Below are 21716 nucleotides of genomic sequence, written 5' to 3' on the forward strand. Positions count from 1 at the left end.
CAATTTCCCTCTGTTATTACTGTTGATTGCTTTTAATTGTTTTTGATACTGAATTGAACCTATCAATTTGGTATCAAGAGCCTTGGTTCACATTTACATAGTGGCTGGTTTGACGACGGGAAGTATCATGGAGAATCGGGTTGACATTCTGGAACAGAGGATGAATAACATGGAGACGACGGTTGAACAGATCCGTCAGGCGGTTTCTGAACTGCAAGCTCGTCCTCAGGTCACGTTGGAGCAGATGAGACAGTTGCTGCAAGAGCAACCACGTCGTCATCGTCGTCATGGACGACCACATGGTGATGAGGAAGGGAGTGACGATAGCGGTGTTTCGGGAGAATCGCGACCACGACACCGACATCAAAACGGTGGAAATGGATCGGGATTTTTTGGAGGAAGGAGACGTTTGGAGATTCCGGTGTTTAAAGGAGAGGATGCGTATGGGTGGCTGGTTCGAATCGAACGATACTTTCGTTTGAATGGGGTACGTACCCAGGATAAAGTTGATGCAGTAATTCTGGCCATGGAAGACAAGGCCCTGAACTGGTTCCAATGGTGGGAGGAGCAGACACTGTTACGAACTTGGGAGGAATTCAAACAAGCAGTGATTCGTCGTTTCCAACCAGGGTTGATTCAAAACCCTTTAGGACCACTGCTAAGTTTAAGACAAAAGGGGACTGTGATGGAGTATAGAGAGAAGTTTGAGATGATGGTAGCACCCTTGCGTAGGGAGGATAGGTTCATGTTGAACTCCATTTTTATTAATGGACTGAAGGAAGAAATTCAAGCAGAACTAAAGCTACATGATAGTCATGATCTAGATGCAGTAATGGATCGTGCACTGTTGAGTGAAGAAGAGGAGATTGAGGAGGTAGACGAGGAACAGAAGGTGGATGAGAGTGAGATAACTGAATTGAAAACCTTGAAATTATCCCTACAAAGTAAGGAAGGATTCACTTCCAACAAGTCCTTCAAGGTGTGGGTACAGATTGGTGACAGACAAGTGCTGACCCTCATTGATTCTGGAGCAACAAGCAACTTCATAACTACCAAGCTGGTTGAGGAATTAGGGTTGAACGTGGTGAACACTCCCACTTATGTGATTGAAGTCGGGAATGGTGAAAAGGTGAGAAATCAAGGAGTATGCGAAGGCCTAAAATTCAAATTACAAGATGTTGAATTCAGTCAACATTTTTTTATAATGGATTTAGGAGGGTCTGAAATGGTGTTGGGGATGGATTGGTTGGCGAGCTTGGGAAATATTGAAGCTAATTTTGGAAATTTGTGCTTGAAATGGATGAAGGATGGTCAGAAGCACTTAATTCAAGGTGACCCTACTATGTGTAATAGGCAGGCTTCTTGGAAAGCTATGATAAAAGCTATGTCCAACGATGGAGTGGGATTCTATGTGCATACTGTGGCTGGTAACAGTGGTGAAGGTTCAGATGCTGAGAAATTAGCTGAATGGGACAACATCATTGCAGAATTTCACGATGTGTTCAACATGCCATCAGGTTTGCCTCCTATCAGAGATTATGACCATGCTATTCAGTTAAAACCTGATGCTGCCATTCCTAATTTAAGACCCTATAGATATCCTTTCTATCAAAAAAATGAGATTGAAAAGATAGTAAAGGATATGATGTGTAGAAAATAATAAGTAAATACTGTTGTTTTTTATTCCTCAGCTCAAGGCTGGTTTAAATAGGAAGAGTACAAACATAAAAGGAAATAATAGATAAGCTTAGAATCTCCTAGAAATAACAAACTAGGAAACTAAATATTTTCCAACACCCCCCCTCAAGTTGGTGCATAGATATCTATCATGCCCAACTTGCCGATCAAATGCTCAAAGGTGGGTCTTGCTAAGCTTTTGGTCAAGATATCTGCAGTTTGCTGACTCGAAGTTACAAAAGGTAGACATATGATTCCGGCATCTAACTTCTCTTTTATGAAATGTCGATCGATCTCAATATGCTTGGTTCTGTCATGTTGAACTGGGTTATGAGCTATGCTAATAGCGGCTTTACTGTCAGAGTATAATTTCAATGGAAGCTCAATTTTCATCTTAAGCTCTTCTAGGACTCTGTGGATCCATAATCCTTCACAAATACCTTGAGCCATAGCTCTAAACTCAGCTTCTGCACTACTTCTTGCTACAACTCCTTGTTTCTTGCTCCTCCATGTCACAAGATTACCCCAAACATAGGTACAATATCCGGAGGTTGATCTTCTGTCAGTGACTGAACCTGCCCAATCAGCATCGGTAAAGATAGACACATTTCTTTCATTAGTCTTCTTAAAAAATAATCCCTTTCCGGGATTTGCTTTCAAATATCGCAGTATCCTATAGACTGCCTCAAGATGTTCCTCAAAAGGAGAATGCATAAACTGACTTACTACACTAACCGAGAAAGCAATGTCAGGTCTAGTGTGTGACAAATAAATCAGTTTCCCAACCAATCTCTGGTACCTTCCAGTATCAACAGGAACACTACCTTCTTCCCAAAGTTTTGCATTAGGATCCATGGGAGTATCTGCTGGTCGACATCCACTCATTCCTGTTTCTTTCAATAAATCTAGAATGTATTTTTGCTGGGAAACTACAATACCATCTTTTGATCGAGCAACCTCCATACCAAGAAAATATCTCATGGATCCCAAGTCCTTGATTTCAAAGTCTAATGCTAATTTCTCCTTTACTCTTGTCATTTCAACTATATCATCTCCAGTAAGGACGATATCATCAACATAAACAATTAGGACAGCAATTTTTCCATCTTGGGAGAACTTTGTGAACAAGGTGTGGTCAGCTTGTCCTTGAATGTATCCTTGTTTCTTCATGGAATAAGTGAACTTTTCAAACCAAGCTCTAGGAGACTGCTTTAATCCATACAAAGACTTATTTAGCTTGCATACATTTAATCCAAACTTGTCTTCAAAGCCAGGAGGAATGTCCATATATACTTCTTCTTCTAAATCACCATTGAGAAAAGCATTCTTAACATCCAACTGATGTAGGGGCCAATCTAAGTTAGCAGCAAGAGACAAGAGAATTCTGACAGTGTTCAATTTTGCAACAGGAGCAAAAGTCTCTGAGTAGTCTATACCATAGGTTTGAGTAAAACCCTTAGCCACCAATCGAGCCTTGTACCTTTCGATTGACCCATCTGAATTATACTTCACAGTAAACACCCATTTGCATCCAACCGTCTTCTTGCCATCCGGTAGTGTCATAACACTCCAGGTTTTGTTCTTTTCAAGAGCTTTCATCTCCTCAAGTACAGCTTCCCTCCACTTTGGAACTTCTAGAGCAACCTGTACATTTTTTGGAATCTCTACACTAGACAATTTTGAGGTAAAGGCAGAAAAAGATGAAGACAAATTTGAATATGATATAAAATTGGACAATGGGTATTTAGTGCAAGATCTAACAGGTTTTCTAACAGCCACAGGATCATCGATATCAGGATACAAAATACGACTCTCAGAAACAGAGATAGACTTACCTTTTCTTTTTTTAGGAAGTTGATCATCCCCCAGTTCAGATTCATGACAGTGTTGAGATGTGGACTCATCACTTTCTTTGTGATTCTTTCTCACAAAAACCTTTCCTTTCCAAGTCTTGTTTCCTGCTTCAAACCTATTATCTTTATATGACTCATTATTTTGTGGCATTTCAATTAGATCATCATTATCATTGTTTTCAAGATTCTCATTGTTTTCTTCATGAGAAAATGTAGGCTCGGATTCACCAAGCTCACTACTCATAACAGGAGTAGGATTAGATAAAAAATCATGGCCATTTTTCGTTGGTGCAGAAGTATAAGTCTTAGAACTTTGTGATACCGGCAAAGATAAATTATTAAAAAAACTCATGTCCTCAGTTTGAAACGAGTTAAAAAAACTCATGTCCTCAATTTGAGACGAATCTTCATTTAAATTTCCCCCCTGAAGATGCGTGTCAAAAAAAGGTTTGTTTTCAAAGAATGTAACATCCATGGTGACAAACATTTTCTGGTTTTTTGGATCAAAACATTTATATCCCTTCTGGGTTGGAGAATACCCAACAAAAACACATTTTATAGCACGCGGTTCGAGTTTGCTAATATTCTTATGTTCATGAACAAATGCAGTGCAACCAAAGATTTTTAAGGTCAAATCGTTTGAAACACGATCATTAGGAAAACATTCTTTGAAAATATGAATTGGAGTTTTAAAATTAAGAACTTTGGAGGGCACTCTGTTAATTAAGTATGCAGCAGTTAAAACTGCTTCACCCCACAAATAATTTGGTACTTTACTTGCGAAAAGTAAAGCTCTAGCCACCTCCAACAAGTGCCTATTTTTTCTTTCTGCAACTCCATTTTGTTGGGGAGTGTTAGGACATGAACTTTGATGCACAATTCCATTTTCACGAAAAAAATCACTCAACATTGTGTTAAAATATTCTTTGCCGTTATCACTTCTAAATACTTGAATATTTGTTTGAAATTGATTTTGCACCATTTTAACAAAATCTTTTACGGTCTGACAAACGTCAGATTTCCCTTTTAACAAGTACACCCAACTAACTCTTGAGTGATCATCTATAAATGTGATAAACCATTTTTTATGAGAAAGTGTACTCGTTCGGTTAGGGCCCCAAACATCACTGTGAATAACAGAAAAAGGTTTTGATGGTTTGTAGGGCTGTAATGGAAAATGAGAACGATGATGTTTTGCAAATTCACATGCTTCACATTTAAACAAAGATAAATCCTTATTACGAAATAACTCAGGAAATAAGTGTTTTAAATAAGGAAAACTAGGATGACCTAATCGTGAATGCCATAACATAACATCATCATTATTATTATTCAAAACTAAAAAAGATTCAAAGCATGAACTTATTGGTTTGGAAGGTAGTTGTGATTCAGGTTCAATGTCGAAGTAGTAGAGTCCTCCACTCTCCTTAGCACTACCAATCATCTTCCCCGAGTTCAAATCCTGAAAAACACAATGAGTACGGAAAAAATTAGTTTGACAATTTCTATCTTGGGCTAATTTACTGACAGACATGAGACTACAAGATAGATTTGGGACATGAAGAACATCTTTAAGGGTTAGACTTGGAGACAACACAACCGAACCTTTACCCGCAATGGCTGAAAAGGATCCATCCGCAATTTTTATTTTATGGTTACCTGCACATGGACTATAAGAAGAAAACAGAGTAGAATCACCAGTCATGTGATCACTTGCACCCGAATCTACTATCCAAGCACGACTAGGACTGACACTAAAAAGGGCAGAAGTACCTTTGGGGGCAACAGAGCCAGAAAGAGTGTTAGATTCAAGAATTTTGTACAGTCTGTCTAGTTGTTCCATCATGAATGAAAGCTGAATTGAAGAAGACTGATGCTCTTGATCAGAATTACTGGCTTGGAATGTATGACCCTCACCTCCACCTTTGTTCTTCTGATTTGAAGGTCGCGGAAGACCATGTAATTTCCAACATTGAAAAATAGTATGTCCCAAACGATGACAATATTTGCATTCACGACGGTATTTGAAAGTGGATGATCGTCGTCGAGAATAAAAAAACGTCATAATTAATAATCTTAGCCAAGGAGTACCGGAAGCAGCAAAGAAAAGTAACGCCGATGAACAGTACTCGTGAACAGTAATCACGTGAACAGTATGTATGAACAGTGCCTCCGATGAACAGTATTTTAAATGAACAGTGCGCGTGAACAGTACCACGTGTGAACAGTGCCGCACACAAAATCAGTCGTCGTGGTCAGATTGTAAACACGACGGCGGCTAGGGTTTTGCGGAAGCGAGACCCCCAAAATTGGGAGCTCTCGATACCATGTAGAAAATAATAAGTAAATACTGTTGTTTTTTATTCCTCAGCTCAAGGCTGGTTTAAATAGGAAGAGTACAAACATAAAAGGAAATAATAGATAAGCTTAGAATCTCCTAGAAATAACAAACTAGGAAACTAAATATTTTCCAACATGATGCAAGCAGGGATAGTGAGACACAGTACAAGCCCTTTTTCAAGCCCAGTTTTGCTTGTTAAAAAGAAGGATGGAGGGTGGAGATTTTGTACTGATTACAGGGCTTTAAATAAGGTGACTATTCCAAACAAATTTCCTATTCCTATTATTGAAGAGTTGCTGGATGAACTGGGGGGAGCTGTAATTTTCTCAAAATTAGATTTAAAATCAGGCTATCATCAAATCAGAATGAGGGAGGAAGACATAGCTAAAACTGCCTTTCGGACTCATGAAGGTCACTATGAGTATTTGGTCATGCCTTTTGGCTTAACCAATGCTCCTTCAACCTTTCAGGCCTTAATGAATGAAGTATTGAGACCCTATTTGAGGAAATTTTGTCTAGTGTTTTTTGATGACATACTTATTTACAGTAAGAGTAAGGAAGATCATCAGACTCACTTGAGGGAAATTCTGTTGGTTTTAAGAAAACACCAGCTGTTTGCTAACAAAAAGAAATAGTACTGAAATAAGGGAATGGCACTTCGAGAGGCCAAATCTCTCCTAGTAGTAGTGACTACAGAAAACTATGCATAAAAACAATGACAGAGAACATTCTGCTATTTAATCAATTGGATCCAGATCTATTTTCTCCTCCTTCGCTGAATAAGGAAACATTCCTACAAGGGAATGATTTGCTGTATTCTTATCCTTTTGCCCACGTTTCCTTTTATAGAATCTGTCATAACTATCAGTGCATTAGATGCAAAATTGAATATGTGTCCCTCGATGTCCCTAAATATAGTTTATTTTGAACGATGTCCCTAAAATTGACAGTCCGAGTGCAATTTCAATGTGAATGCTTCATAACTTCACATGTTAGTGGAGAAGGTGCCTTAGATGCAAAATTGAATATATGTCCCTGAATGTCCCTAAATTGAGTTTATGTCCCACGATGTCCCTAAAATTGATAGTCTGGATGCAATTTCAATGTGAATGCTTCATAACTTCATATGTAATTTGAGAAGACCCTTGGCTCCTTAGATGCAAAATTGATACTCTTTTTCTTTCTTACTTTGTTTTTTTTTTCTCTGTATCTGTGAACGAATGTGTGACTTTGTTCCTTTTAGGTTGAAATTTTTGGGTCTTCCAAGACAGGGCTGTACCTTCCATTTAGTGATATATTGATGTAAGTCATCCTTTTAATATTGTGATGCTTAACTAAGGTGAACCTTTAGGATTGATTGATATATACACTGTTATCATCAAATCTTTTTTGGCTGCAGGTCGTGATTCTGAAATCAGGCTTACCGAATCCGCAGATTGGTTTGATTGCAATTTCTAGATCATTGTCACAGAGAAATATGGCAAAAAAGATACAGGTCTGATCTGGTTACTCAAATATCTGTTTTTTGGTTGCCAATATAAAGTGTTTATTCAAAATTTTAAGTGTCCTGTGTTTTGCTTGTGAATGTCTTTTAGGTCATCGGAAAGCCTCGCGTGCCAATTTTTAAATTCGTTGAAAAGAAGAGTGGTCTTTCCTTTGATATAAGGTTTGACGACATTCTCCTCTTTGATTTTTGGTTGCTAGATTTTTGTTTCACACTTTTCCTTGATTGTTATACGCTTATTGCTCATGCCACTTAATGATGTTAATGTTATCATAATGTTTTGGCTTACTGGTAATTTATTTATATAATTGTATATGATATTAGATGTTGGATGAAGTATTTGACTTGAACCTCTTTGCATATGTTGATTTTTTATGATTTTCTGTATTTGCACAAACTACTGAATTTATGATTTTCTGTATTTGCGCAAACTACTAAAAAATACACGATGGCTTTTAATTTATTGTTTGTGTATTAGGGAGTGGGGTTATTTTGCAGTACCATATGCAATGTGTCATGGGAAAATTTCTTTGACATGATATATAATATGCACCATATGAAGTCATTTTTGTGCTTGTTCATTAATTTTTCTTTGGTGTACATATAAATTCTGCTTAACTCTCTGTTTTTTGTATTTCCATTGGGAGGCCATTTGTTGTTTTTCTTTCATCATGCATTTATTTTTCTTATCAAGTAGGTAAATAGTTACAGAACATAGACTTATAATGCAATACAACCATACTATTATTAATTTCACACCATTAAATTTTAACATTAGTAGTCACTACATATTAAAGCAAGTTGCAATTACATTATTCTTCTTATACTATCACAAGATATGCACCGGTCGTCACATGTCTCAATGTCTGATTGTTGTGTTCTTGCTCAAATTTGTCTGCATAAAAACAAGTTTAACCTATTTCAGTGGTATGTTTTCTTTTCTTTTCCAAAACCTCAATATCACTAATCCATTGTGGAATTATATGCTTCTTTTCTTCTTCAGTTTTGACATAGAGAATGGACCTAAGGCTTCCGAGTATATTCAGGTTTGCTTTTATTATTTCCACTACTTAGTCTCAAGATTCATTTTTCTATAATTTGATCAATTTACAAATTCTAATACATCCGATTAATTTATATAAGTTTTGTTTAAATTCTCTTGTAAATAAATAATGGAAGAAAATGATTCTTTGAAATTCTTAGATATGTGGTTGGCATTATATTGTGAACTGCGTTATATTGATCAAGGTGCTAAGTAGTTGATATTTCTTTAATTTAAGGGAACCTATTAAGAAACCTAAAGAGAAAGTTTTATGTTGAAAATTAACTATTTAGATTTTTAGAAGTTGACTACACAATTTCCAATAAAATACACTACTATATTAGGTTAGGTTCCTTAACATGTGCCCTTAGGGCACTGGTTAGCATTTTCCTTAATTTAATTACATAAACAAATACAACAACTTGGAAGCATATAATAACACACCACTTTTACATCATTCTCGTTTTGTGTAGGATTATATTACTGCTTGCATGTGGTATGGTGATACGAACCGGTATCAAAAACAATGAAACAGTAAATGAAAATCAACAAAAGGTGAAAACTTTATTGATATCAAAAATAGAATCAATTACAGATAAAGGAATCAAACAATTCCTGGACTTTCTGACGCAGAGAAGAGCTCCTTTTAGGAAGTTAGTACTTCCTAACCATTATAGTACAAAGATAAATTTCAAGATGAGCTCTGACACTCTCCCTCATACTCCTTTTATTATGGAAGACAGTTGCACACAACTTTCACTCCAAATTAAGGCAAATCATGATTAACCAATTTAGTCGCCAATTCCTTTATTGCTCTTCTTCCTTCTTGAATATACTTTCCATATTTTATGTCCAGCTGTATCATAGTGTACCAACTGCTCATGTGGCAGTGACTCAGCTAAATGGGTCTTATCAATACCCTCCCCTTCAACTAGAACCTTGTCCTCAAGGTTGAACTTTGGGAATTGATTTCTCATCATAATTACTTCCTCCTAAGTAGCTTCTTCCGCATTCTGCCCCTTCCAATGAACCAACACTTGTTTAATTTCTTCTTGCTGGTTTATCTTTCTAGTGGCCAACACAGCTTCTGGTTCATAATTCTCTCCTTCATCCATTAATTCTGGTAGTTCTTCATTCTCATCATAGTTTCCCCAGCTTTTTTCAATAAAGAAACACTGGATGTACTCTAGACCCTTCTAGCAATTTTAACTTATAAGCTACAACACCAATTCTTTCAAGTATAGGGTAGGGACCATAATACCTGGCTGCTAGTTTGGCATTGATTCTGGTCACTACTGACTTCTGCCTATGTGCCCTGAGCTTGACAAAGACCCACTCTCCCACCATAAAGCTCCTATCTAACCTCTTCTTATCAGCTTGACTCTTCATTTTCTCTTGTGCCTTCACAAGCCGAGTCTTCAATTGTCCGAGGGCTTCATCCTTATCCACCAAATCCCTTTGTACTGCTTTTACTTTGGTCTCACCCTGCAACCATCTTGTCAAAGCTGGTGGTGATCTCCCATACACTACTTCAAATGGAGTCTTCCTTGTAGAAGCATGATAATTAGAGTTGAACCAGTACTCAGCCCAGTGTACCCATAACATCCATGTCTTGGGCTGGTCAGTAATAAAACATCTTAAATAGGTTTCTAAACACCTATTCACCACCTCAGTTTGCCCATCAAATTCTGGATGATAAGTTGTGCTCATTTTCGGACTTGGATTACCTGCAGTTGTGTTAAACTGCAGGGTGGTGCAGTTGAGTAAATCTGCCACAATTATTATTTAAATAATATAAATAAATTACAAACTAAAAGAGATAAAGTGGACTGTAGTGGCTTTTGCTCTACAGCAGGATCCTGCAGTTCAAATTCAACTGCAGGCTATCCAAATCCCTCATTTTCAACTGTGTTCCTTGCATTCTAAACAGTTCCTTCCAAAAACTACTCATAAATATTGTGTCCCTGTAACTTACTAATGGCACACCATGTAATCTCACCACTTCTTTACAAAACACTTATGCTATGCTTCTGGCTGTATAAGAATGTTTAAGTGGAATAAAGTGTGAATATTTGGACAAACGATCCACAACTACTAAAATTGCCCCATACCCCTTAGATTTGGGTAGACCAGTGATGAAATCCATGGAGATATCTTCCCATATCTGTTCTGGAAAAGGAAGTGGCTGCAATAATCCTCCAGGAGAGGTAGCTAGATATTTTTGTCTTTGACCAATATCACAACTTTTCACAAAATCTTGGATTGTTCCCTTCATTCCTATCCAATATAAATTTGCAGCAATTCTTCTATATGTTTTGTAAAAACCAAAGTGCCCTGCTTGTGGAGTAGCATGAAATTCCTTCAAAAATGTAGGAATTAAAGATGATTTGCTGTATATCACTAACCTGCCTTCATAGTACAAAACTCCCTGCTTGTATTCATAACCAGGTCTAGCATTAGGATCTTTCTGCAATTCTTTGATTACTGCCTGAAGCTTCTCATCTTGACTCACTTCCCGTTGTACTATTTGCTCCTGAACCCATTGAACATAGGACAAAATGCTGTTCAATTCTGTCCCTTCATAAATTCTGGACAAGGCATCAGCTCCCTTGTTCAACTTCCCTTGCTTATATACAATCTCAAAGTCATACCCCAATAATTTAGCAACCCAGTTCTGTTGCTCCATAGTCACTATCCGTTGTTGCATTAGTTGTTTCAAACTCTTTTGGTCAGTGGACACGGTGAACCTCCTCCCCAGCAAATATGGTCTCCAATGTTGTATGGCTAAGACCACTGCCATTAACTCCTTTTCATAAGCAGATTTTATCAAATTCCTCACCCCCAAAGCCTTGCTAAAGTAAGCAATGGGTTTCTTGTCCTGCATTAAAATAGCACCTAATCCACTCCATGAAGCATCACATTCAATCACATTCTTTTGTGAAATCTGGTAATGACAATACAGGAGCTGTGGTCAACCTTCTCTTCAACTCATCAAAAGCACACTGTGTTTCAGTACCCCACTTGAAACTGTCTTTCTTTGCGAGCTCTGTCAGTGCCTTAGCTATCTTTCCATAATCCCTAATAAATTTTCTGTAATACCCAGTCAGCCCCAAAAAACCCTTACTCCCTTCACATTTTTGGGGACTGGCCACTGTATCACACTCTTCACTTTATTAGGATCCACAGCCACACCTTCTGCATTGATCAAATGACCCAAATATTCCACAGTTTTATGGCCAAAACTACATTTTTTTATGTTGGCTACCAACTGGTGATAAGCTAGTAATTGTAACACTTCTTCCAAGTGTCTCTTATGTTCATCCCAGCTTCTACTATAAATGAGGATATCATCAAAAAATACTAACACTCCCTTCCTCAATAAGTGTCTAAACACATCATTCATCAAACTCTGAAAAGTTGATGGGGCATTCATAAGCCCAAATGGCATCACTAAAAATTCATAGCGTCCTTCATGCGTTCTAAATGCAGTTTTGCCAATATCTTATTACCTAACCCTCACTTGATGATAACCAGACTTTAAATAAAGCTTTGAATAAAAATTTGCCACAAGCAACTCATATAATAATTCTTCTATGACTGGAATAGGGAATTTGTCGGTGATAGTTACCTTATTAAGAGCACGATAGTCTATACACATCCTCCATGTATTATCCTTCTTCTTCACCAAAATGACAGGACTGGAGAAAGCGCTTGTACTATGTCTGATGATGCCCGCAGCTAGCATCTCTTGCACTTGTTTTTCAATTTCATTTTTGTGGTGGTGAGGGTACCTATAGGGCCTCACATTAACTGCCCCATGGTTGTTTATTGTAACACCCCGAACTAACTACCCTTAAAAACGTGATCTTAAAAACTGTTTAAAGATAAGTAGCCGGAGCGCTACGGGAAAACATTTTCAAAACGATCGTGCACATGACACGAAACGTCGCAGCGGAAAACATTTTCAAAAAGGATTTCAAAGCAATGAACAAAATAGTTCAAAAGATAATTCATCTACATAAAACATAAGTTAAGCTGTTCGCATCGATATACGACGGAATACAAACGATCCCCGACTCGATGTTACAACATACCAGAGCACTAATATACATTACAACCAAACTAACTTAACAAAACTATACAAAGGTAGCCTACACTAGCTCCTCACCAAAAGTGCTCCACACCAAAACGATCTACAGCTAAAGCTCGATCGAAACCTCGACCTGAATACCTGAACCCCCAAAGGTCCAGCACATAACAATTAGGTAGAGAGTTAGTAAACATAATCACATACATACGAATATAGAAACGCACCTATATTCAACCTATCACGTATTACTAACTCACACACATGCCTCCATAAGCAATACACCAGATAACACATACTCACAAATACACAACCAGATAGTTTCACGTCGTCTCGGACAACACAAAGAACTCACATAACACATAACACATAATTGCACATTTACTCAAATGCGACTAATGCCAAACATTCAATGTCATGCCAACCTAGACACGACTAATGCATGTGGTACCATCTTCTTTATCAAGGAACTTACCATTGATATCCTTCTTTATTGGACAAGTCCAATATCCTTCTTTATCAGACAAGTCTGATATCCCTAAATAATGCATGAATTTATGAATGCCATGCATTTACCAAACATATGATAATCACTTAGCACGAAGCTACTGCTCACTACATGGATAACATAATCCATTAAACTTCTTTATCAGACAAACTGATATTCTTCTTTATCGGACAACCCGATATACAAAAATACATATACTTCTTTGACATTTTATATATATGCCATTACACAACACAATTATTAAACATATAATAATTCCAAACCAAAACGAAACCAAATACATGGATACACACACTTTACAAACATTAACAAAAATTGCTGTCACAGAGGCCTTCGCTAAGCGAGGGCTTAGCGAGACATGGCGAACCTCACCAGGAAGTCACCTGCTCATGGCGAGCATTGGCGAGCTTCAGCGAACATGTTCGCTACAGCGAACTCCTGGTCGCTTAGCGAACTACACCAGAAAAATATCTGTTCTTGAGTTTTCCAAAGGCGGTTTAACACTCAAATCCATCCAAAATACATTATAACATGTTATAAATGCATAACAAGTGATCAATCATGTATATACCATACATATATACATGTATTAACATTCACAAACTCCAAAACACATCACACATACAAAATCATGTCAATTTCTTGCAAAATAAGCAAAGTTGCATAAACATGCAAAACCATCATCAAACATATACATATTCCCTCCTAGATGTTCATTAAGCATACTAAGATGAAAAGACATGTTTATGATAAAGAAATTTCACCCAAACCCCAAAGAAATTGGATGAGAGAGTTCAGGAATGGAGGCTAGACACCTCCCCTCTCTTGGATCACCCAAGCTTATGCTTAACCACTCTCACCTTAGATTGAATGATGATTCTTGGCCTCTAAACCTCTTCTCCTTGCTCGAGTTCTTCTAGCCAAACCCTAGCTTAGCTTGTTCTTGCTCCTAAGCTTACAACTTCTAAATTCTCATGAAAAACAAGTTGTGATACTATTCCTTAGTTTGACTTGCTACTTATACCACTCTCTATGAACCTTGAACCAAGCCCAATGGCTTAGGCCCATTAAGCCCTATCACACGCCCAAGCCCACTAACACGACAAAGGTTTCGCTCACAAACTTATGTTCGCGATAAATAATTATAGGTCGCGTAAATAAATATTTAACACTAACCCAAAATATATGCAAATATATAAAATATCGATTTACTAAAAATCGGGTCGTTACATTTATCAGGTTGATAGCATGCTCTTTGTTTCTTTTAGGGGGTAAACCTGAAGGCTCTTGGAATACTCCTTCATATTTATGCAACAGACTCTGCAACTCCTTCTGTTGACCATTAGTTAGTTCTTGCAAAGTCACCCATTTCTTCTCACTCCAAAAACTCATTGTTTGTTGATGCCAGTTCACAATCATATCACCCAATGTTTTAAGCCACTCAATACCCAACACCACATCTATTCCACCCAACTCAAACAAATGCATTGATGGAATTAACTTAAAATCACCAATACATAATTCCACGCTTTTGCAGACGCCCTGGGTACTTGTTTTGAAACCATCTCCCAATTTAATAGGGTCTCCTCTACTGGTAATTCCAATTTATGCACCAATTTCTAAGAAATGAAATTGTGCGTGGCTCTACTATCCACCAACACCAACACAGGAACTCCACACATTTCACCTTGGAATTTAACAGTCTTGTTGTTCCATGAGAAATATGATTTAAGTTCAGAATGCATATCTCTCCCTTCTTCTCTTCATCAGATCCGTCCACCTCCACCGCTTTGACATTCTCTTCCATTTCACCTTCTTCATCCTCGTCTAAGACCAATACGCGAAGTTGTTTGTCTGGGCACTGATGCATTGGGTGAAATGGGCCTCCACATTTGAAGCAAAGCCCCGTTTGTCTTCTATCCATCAATTCTTGGTAAGAGAGATGGGTAAAACCTCTATCATGTGCTCCATTTCTTCTTCTTTCTGATTGGGCTGCTTTCTCACTTCTGGGCCCATTACCATTATTTTTTGCACCCCCTCCTGAATTTGTCTCACGTCCCTTCACCATAACCCAATCCGTTCCACTTTTACCTGATCCATGTGAATCGGGACTAAATGACCCATTTCCTTGTTTGGACCCGCGGTAAAAATTCGACCCACTTCCTCTAATCTCCTTCTCCACCGCTCTTGTCACTTACAGTAACTTCGTGCGGTTCATCTCCCCATAGCTGCTAAACTGCGCAGCTTTCCTCTAATCTCCACTTTCAACCCATGCAAGAAATAACCCAGAAATTGTTTCTCTGGGAGTTTGGGTATTTGAGCTGTTAGATACTCAAATTCAGTAATATAATCATCAACAGACCCACTCTGTTTCAGCTCCGTCAACTGTTTGATACGAACCAGTATAAAAAAACAATGAAACAGTAAATGAAAACCAACAAAGGGGTGAAAGCTTTATTGATAACAAACAATAGAAACAATTACAGGAAAAGGAATCAAACAATTCCTGGACTTTCTGACGCAGAGCAGAGCTCCTTTTAGGAAGTTAGTACTTCCTAACCATTATAGTACAAAGATAAATTTCAAGATGAGTTCTGACACTCTCCCTCATACTCCTTTTATTATGGAAGACAGTTGCACACAACTTTCACTCCAAATTAAAGACAAATCATAAGTAACCAATTTAGTCGCCAATTCCTTTATTGCTCTTCTTCCTTCTTGAATACACTTTCCATATTTTATGTCCAGCTGTATCATAGTGTACCAACTGCTCATGTGGTAGTGACTCAGCTAAATGGGTCTTATCAATACCCTCCCCTTCAACTAGAACCTTGTCCTCAAGGTTGAACTTTGGGAATTGACTTCTCATCATAATTACTTCCTCCCAAGTAGCTTCTTCTGCAGTCTGCCCCTTCCAATGAACCAACACTTGTTTAATTTCTTCTCCTTGCTGGTTTATCTTTCTAGTGGCCAACACAGCTTCTGGTTCATAATTCTCTCCTTCATCCATTAATTCTGGTAGTTCTTCATTCTCATCATAGTTTCCCACAACTTTTTTCAACAAAGAGACATGGAAAACAGGGTGCACCTTTGATCCTGTTGGTAATTTCAGCTTATAAGCCACATCACCTACCCTTTCAATAATAGGGTATGGACCATAATAACGAGCTGATAACTTAGCAGAGATTCTAGTTACTACAAATTTTTGTCTGTGAGCTCTTAACTTGACAAAAACCCATTCTCCTATCATGAAACTTCTCTCCACCCTTTTCTTATCTGCTTGATTCTTCATTTTCTCCTGAGCTCTTAAGAGTTGATGTTTAAGCTGCCTTAAAGCCTCATCCCTGTCAATGAGGTCTCTCTGCACTGCCTCAACTCTTGTTTCTCCTAGCACCCATCTTGTCACATGAGGAGGTAATCTGCCATAGACAATTTCAAAGGGTGTCTTCCCTGTAGCAGAATGAAAGTTGGTGTTGAACCAAAATTCTGCCCAATGAATCCAAGCAACCCATGTCTTTGGCTGATCAGATATGAAGCACCTGAGATAGGTCTTCAAGCACCTGTTCACCACTTCAGTTTGGCCATCTGTTTCTGGATGATAGGCTGTACTCATCCTTAATTGAGTACCTTGCATCCTAAACAACTCCTTCCAGAAATTACTAATAAATATAGGATCTCTGTCACTCACAATGGACAGTGGTACACCATGGAGCTTCACAACTTCTTTACAAAACACTTCAGCTATGCTTCTTGCTGTATAAGGATGCTTGAGGGGTATAAAGTGTGAGTACTTTGACAATCTATCTACCACCACCAAAATAGCTTCAAACCCCTTTGACTTAGGTAACCCTGTTATGAAGTCAATAGATATATCCTCCCATATCTGTTCAGGAATTGGCAGCGGTTGAAGTAATCCTCCAGGTGCTGTAGCTAAGTACTTTTGCCTTTGACAAACATCACAACTCTTGACAAAGTCTTGAATAGCTCCTTTCATGCCTATCCAATGTATATTTGCAGCAATCCTTCTATAAGTCTTATAGAACCCAGAATGACCAGCTTGAGGGGTACAATGAAATTCCTTAAGAAAAACAGGAATTAATGGTGATTTGCTTGAGACCACTAATCTGCCATTAAATAACAACACTCCTTGCTTGTATTCATAGCCAATTTTACTGTTTGGATCTTGCTGAATGGCACTAATGATTACTTGTAACTTCTCATCTTGTTCCACCTCCTTTTTGATCTGCTGAATCTGACTCCATTTGACATAAGATGTAATGCTACTAAATTCTGTCCCTTCATGAACTCTAGACAGAGCATCAGCACCCTTATTCAACTTCCCCTGCTTATAAACTATTTCAAAATCATAGCCTAATAGTTTTGCTGCCCAGTTTTGTTGTTCTGCAGTAACAATCCTTTGTTGCATCAATTGTTTCAAGCTCTTCTGATCAGTCGATACAGTGAACTTTCTCCCAAGTAAGTATGGTCTCCAGTGCTGAATTGCAAGAACTACTGCCATTAGTTCTTTTTCATAAGCAGACTTTGTCAAGTTTCTTACCCCAGTGCCTTACTATAGTAAGCAATGGGCCTCTTGTCTTGCATTAAAATAGCTCCAATTCCTCCTCCAGAGGCATCACACTCAATCAGAAAGTCTTTGTCAAAATTTGGAAGTGACAATACTGGAGATGTGGTCAACTTCTTCTTAAGCTCCTCAAAAGCTTGTTGAGCCTCTACTCCCCATTTGAAGTTGTCCTTCTTAGTCAATTCAGTAAGGGGTTTAGCTATTTTGCCATAATCCCTTATGAATTTCCTACAGTATCCAGCCAAACCTAAGAATCCCCTCACACCTTTAACATTCTTAGGAGTTGGCCATTGCAATACACTGTTCACCTTGCTGGGGTCTACAGCAACACCTTCCTTGTTAATCAAATGGCCTAAGTATTCAACAGTTCTTTTGCCAAAGCTACACTTCTTCTGATTGGCCACCAGTTTATGTTTGTCTAACAGTTGCAGAACCTCTTCCAACTTATTCATGTGATTGTCCCATCCTCTACTGTAAATTAGGATGTCATCAAAGAAAACTAACACTCCTTTTCTCAATAATTGCCTGAACACATCATTCATCAAATTTTGAAAAGTAGATGGTGCATTCATAAGCCCAAAAGGCATCACCAGAAACTCATAATGGCCCTCATGAGTCCTGAATGTTGTCTTCCCTATATCCTCCTCTCTTACCCTTACTTGGTGATATCCAGATTTTAAATCTAACTTAGAGTAATAATCAGCACCATGCAGTTCATCAAGCAATTCTTCAATAACAGGGATTGGAAACTTATCTGGAATAATGACCTTGTTGAGTGCCCTGTAATCTATGCACATCCTCCATGTATTATCTTTCTTTTTCACCAATATGACAGGGCTGGAAAAGGAACTAGTGCTCTGTCTAATGATGCCAGCAGCTAACATCTCTTGCACTTGTCTTTCTATCTCATTCTTGTGATGATAAGGATATCTGTAGGGCCTTACATTCACTGCACTATGATTTTCCACCAAATTAATAGCATGCTCCTTGTTTCTTCTTGGTGGTAACCCAGTTGGTTCATTGAATACACTCTGATATCTTTGCAACAACCCCTCCAACTCCTTTTGTTGCATATCAGTAAGCTCCTCTTCTACTTCATGCTCCTCATTCTTCAATCCCCACAACACACCTTGACTCTTGAGTTTGGTCTTACAAAGCAAACTCTGTAAGGCTCCTAATCCTCCAGCTCCATCAATACCCTTCAAAGTTACCCATCTCTTGTTGCTCCAGAAACTCATTGTTTGCTGGCGCCAATTTACTATCATGTCACCCAATGTTTTGAGCCATTCGATGCCCAAAACTACATCAATTCCTCCCAATTCAAACAAGTGCACAGCTGGAGATAAAGGAAAATCTCCAATTTGCATATCCAGGTTTCTGCATACACCCTTCGTATTTGTCTGAGAACCATCTCCCAGCTTAATATTCATCAATGGAGTTTCTTCCACTTCCCAACCCATCTTCTCCACCAACTTCTGAGAGATGAAGTTATGAGTAGCTCCACTGTCAACTAGTATTAAGACTGGAACACCACAAATCTGACCTTGGAATTTGACTGTTTTGTGATTCTCGAATGAAATGTGGTTTAAGTTTATAATACACATTTCACCCTTGTTCTCCTCATCCGAATCTTCTACTTCCACCGCCAAGACGGCCGGTTCTGAGTCATCACCGTCACCATCCTCCATGATCAGAACACGGAGCTGCTTGTCGGGGCATTGGTGCATCGGGTGAAATGGTCCACCGCACTTGAAACACAAGCCTTTCTGTCTCCGATCCATAAGCTCTTGGTAAGAGAGGTGAGTGAAACCTCTATCTCTTGGGCCGGGTCGCCTCTTATCCGTTTGGTTTGGCCTATCAGTTTTAGGCCCAATATTACTACCACTACTGCTCTTCGCACCTCCCCCTGAATTCACCATCACCCAATCTGACCCATTTTTACCTGACCTATACGAATTGGGCCTGAATGACCCGCTTCCTGATTTGGATCCACGATAAATATTAGGTCCACCTCCCCGTACTTCCCTTTCCACCGCTCGTGTAACCTGAAGAAGCTTCGTACGATTCATCTCTCCCATCGCCGATAAGCTTCTCACCTTACCACGAATCTCCGTCTTCAACCCATGTAAAAAATACCCTAGAAATTGCTTGTCTGGTAATTTTGGTATTTGAACAATCAAATATTCAAACTCAGTGATGTATTCATCCACAGTTCCGGTTTGTTTCAATTCCGTCAACTGTTCATAGACATCCCCTTCTCCATGACCTCCATACCTCCCCAGCAGCGCTTCCTTCAATTTCTCCCATGTCAGATCTTCATCTTCTCCAATTAAAGAGTTGAAGAAATGGATCGTCGATCCCTCCATGCACAGCTGTGCCAACTTCACCTTTACCTCCGGCATCGTGTCCTGTACTCGAAAGTAGATCTCAGCTCGCGAGATCCACCCAGCTGGATCTTCTCCATCAAAGGTTGGAAGCTCTACCTTCTTCACAGCATGACGAAACTCTGTCATCGTATCGTTGCGAGCGGCGCTAAAGCTCGGACCAGCTTCCACTGTCTTCTCCGGTGTCTTCTCCGGTATCTTGCGTACCAAAGGGCTCGTTACCTCATCTGACTGTAACGGTTTCCCTAGACACTTCTCCAACAACGCTTTAAGACTAGCGTGGTTCTCCTTCACCGTATCTTGCACACTAGCAAGGGTTGTTCTGACTTCCGCGATATCGTTCTCAAGAGCATCGACCTTGGCTTCCATTTTCTGAAACACAGTGATCGTGACTTTCTTTGGTGGCATTCACCGGCTCCGTATCGTATCCGGTAGGTCGGACCAAATTGATACGAACCAGTATAAAAAAACAATGAAACAGTAAATGAAAACCAACAAAGGGTTGAAAGCTTTATTGATAACAAACAATAGAAACAATTACAGGAAAAGGAATCAAACAATTCCTGGACTTTCTGACGCAGAGCAGAGCTCCTTTTAGGAAGTTAGTACTTCCTAACCATTATAGTACAAAGATAAATTTCAAGATGAGTTCTGACACTCTCCCTCATACTCCTTTTATTATGGAAGACAGTTGCACACAACTTTCACTCCAAATTAAAGACAAATCATAAGTAACCAATTTAGTCGCCAATTCCTTTATTGCTCTTCTTCCTTTTTGAATACACTTTCCATATTTTATGTCCAGCTGTATCATAGTGTACCAACTGCTCATGTGGTAGTGACTCAGCTAAATGGGTCTTATCACTATTCATACACATCTCCTTCCCCATGTCCTCCATACCTACCCAGCAAAGCTTCTTTCAATTGTTCCCACGGCAGATCTTCATCTTCTCCAATTAGAGAGTTGAAGAAATGGATCGTCGCTCCTTCCATACAAATCTGAGCAAGTTTCACCTTAACCTCCGGCGTCGTATCTTGAACGCGAAAATAGATCTCTACTCGTGACATCCACCCAGCTGGATCCTCACCGTTGAAAGTTGGTAACTCAACCTTCCTCACAGCATGACGAAACTCCGTCATCGTATCGCCACAAACAGTGTTAGAGCTGTTCCCTTTTGACATCATCTTCTCCGGCGAATTCTGCTTCTCCGGCGAGCCTTTGACAGACAAGCTCGCATCCCCATCTACATGCACAGATTTCCTAAAGCATTTCTCTAACATCGCAATCAGGTTGGCATGATTCTCTTTGACTGCATCCTGTACGCTAGCAAGCGTTGTTCGTACCTCTGAAATTTCACTTTCAAGTGCTTTTACCTTAGCTTCCATCTGTCTAAGCGCCGGGAGAGTAACCTTCTTGGTGGGTGGCATTCACCGGTTCTCCGTCGAAGATCCGGCAGGTCGGACCAGTTTGATACGAACCGGTATAAAAAACAATGAAACAGTAAATGAACATCAACAAAAGGTGAAAGCTTTATTGATAACAAACAATAGAATCAATTACAGAAAAAGGAATCAAACAATTCCTGGACTTTCTGACGCAGAGCAGAGCTCCTTTTAGGAAGTTAGTACTTCCTAACCATTATAGTACAAAGATAAATTTCAAGATGAGCTCTGACACTCTCCCTCATACTCCTTTTATTATGGAAGACAGTTGCACATGTGCTTTCACTCTAAATTA

At 38.9% G+C, this 21716-nt stretch overlaps 2 protein-coding genes across 2 annotated transcripts; one reads left to right on the forward strand and one right to left on the reverse strand.

The window, feature by feature from the left end:
- Positions 1-127: 127 nt before the first annotated feature.
- Positions 128-6506, forward strand: LOC123904092. The gene is made up of 2 exons (XM_045953781.1): positions 128-1642; positions 6006-6506. The coding sequence occupies exons 1-2, from the start codon at positions 128-130 to the stop codon at positions 6504-6506; spliced, it is 2016 nt and encodes a 671-aa protein (XP_045809737.1).
- An 8720-nt stretch (positions 6507-15226) lies between these two features.
- Positions 15227-21434, reverse strand: LOC123904093. The gene is made up of 2 exons (XM_045953782.1): positions 20847-21434; positions 15227-15401 (listed from the first exon to the last, which is right to left on the reverse strand). The coding sequence occupies exons 1-2, from the start codon at positions 21404-21406 to the stop codon at positions 15227-15229; spliced, it is 735 nt and encodes a 244-aa protein (XP_045809738.1). The 5' UTR covers positions 21407-21434.
- Positions 21435-21716: the final 282 nt, after the last annotated feature.

This window comes from Trifolium pratense, linkage group LG2, assembly GCF_020283565.1.
Source record: "Trifolium pratense cultivar HEN17-A07 linkage group LG2, ARS_RC_1.1, whole genome shotgun sequence".
Taxonomy (NCBI): domain Eukaryota; kingdom Viridiplantae; phylum Streptophyta; class Magnoliopsida; order Fabales; family Fabaceae; genus Trifolium; species Trifolium pratense.

Bases quoted from the DNA above. Each gene is read 5' to 3' on its own strand.
- LOC123904093 (XM_045953782.1), bottom strand. From the start codon at position 21,406: ATGCCACCCACCAAGAAGGTTACTCTCCCGGCGCTTAGACAGATGGAA. The intron at 15,402-20,846 runs ATAGTGATAAGA...GGTTCGTATCAA, and splicing joins GGGGAAGGAGATGTGTATGA to ACAGTTGACGGAGCTGAAAC.
- LOC123904092 (XM_045953781.1), top strand. From the start codon at position 128: ATGGAGAATCGGGTTGACATTCTGGAACAGAGGATGAATAACATGGAG. The intron at 1,643-6,005 runs ATGATGTGTAGA...ATATTTTCCAAC, and splicing joins TTGAAAAGATAGTAAAGGAT to ATGATGCAAGCAGGGATAGT.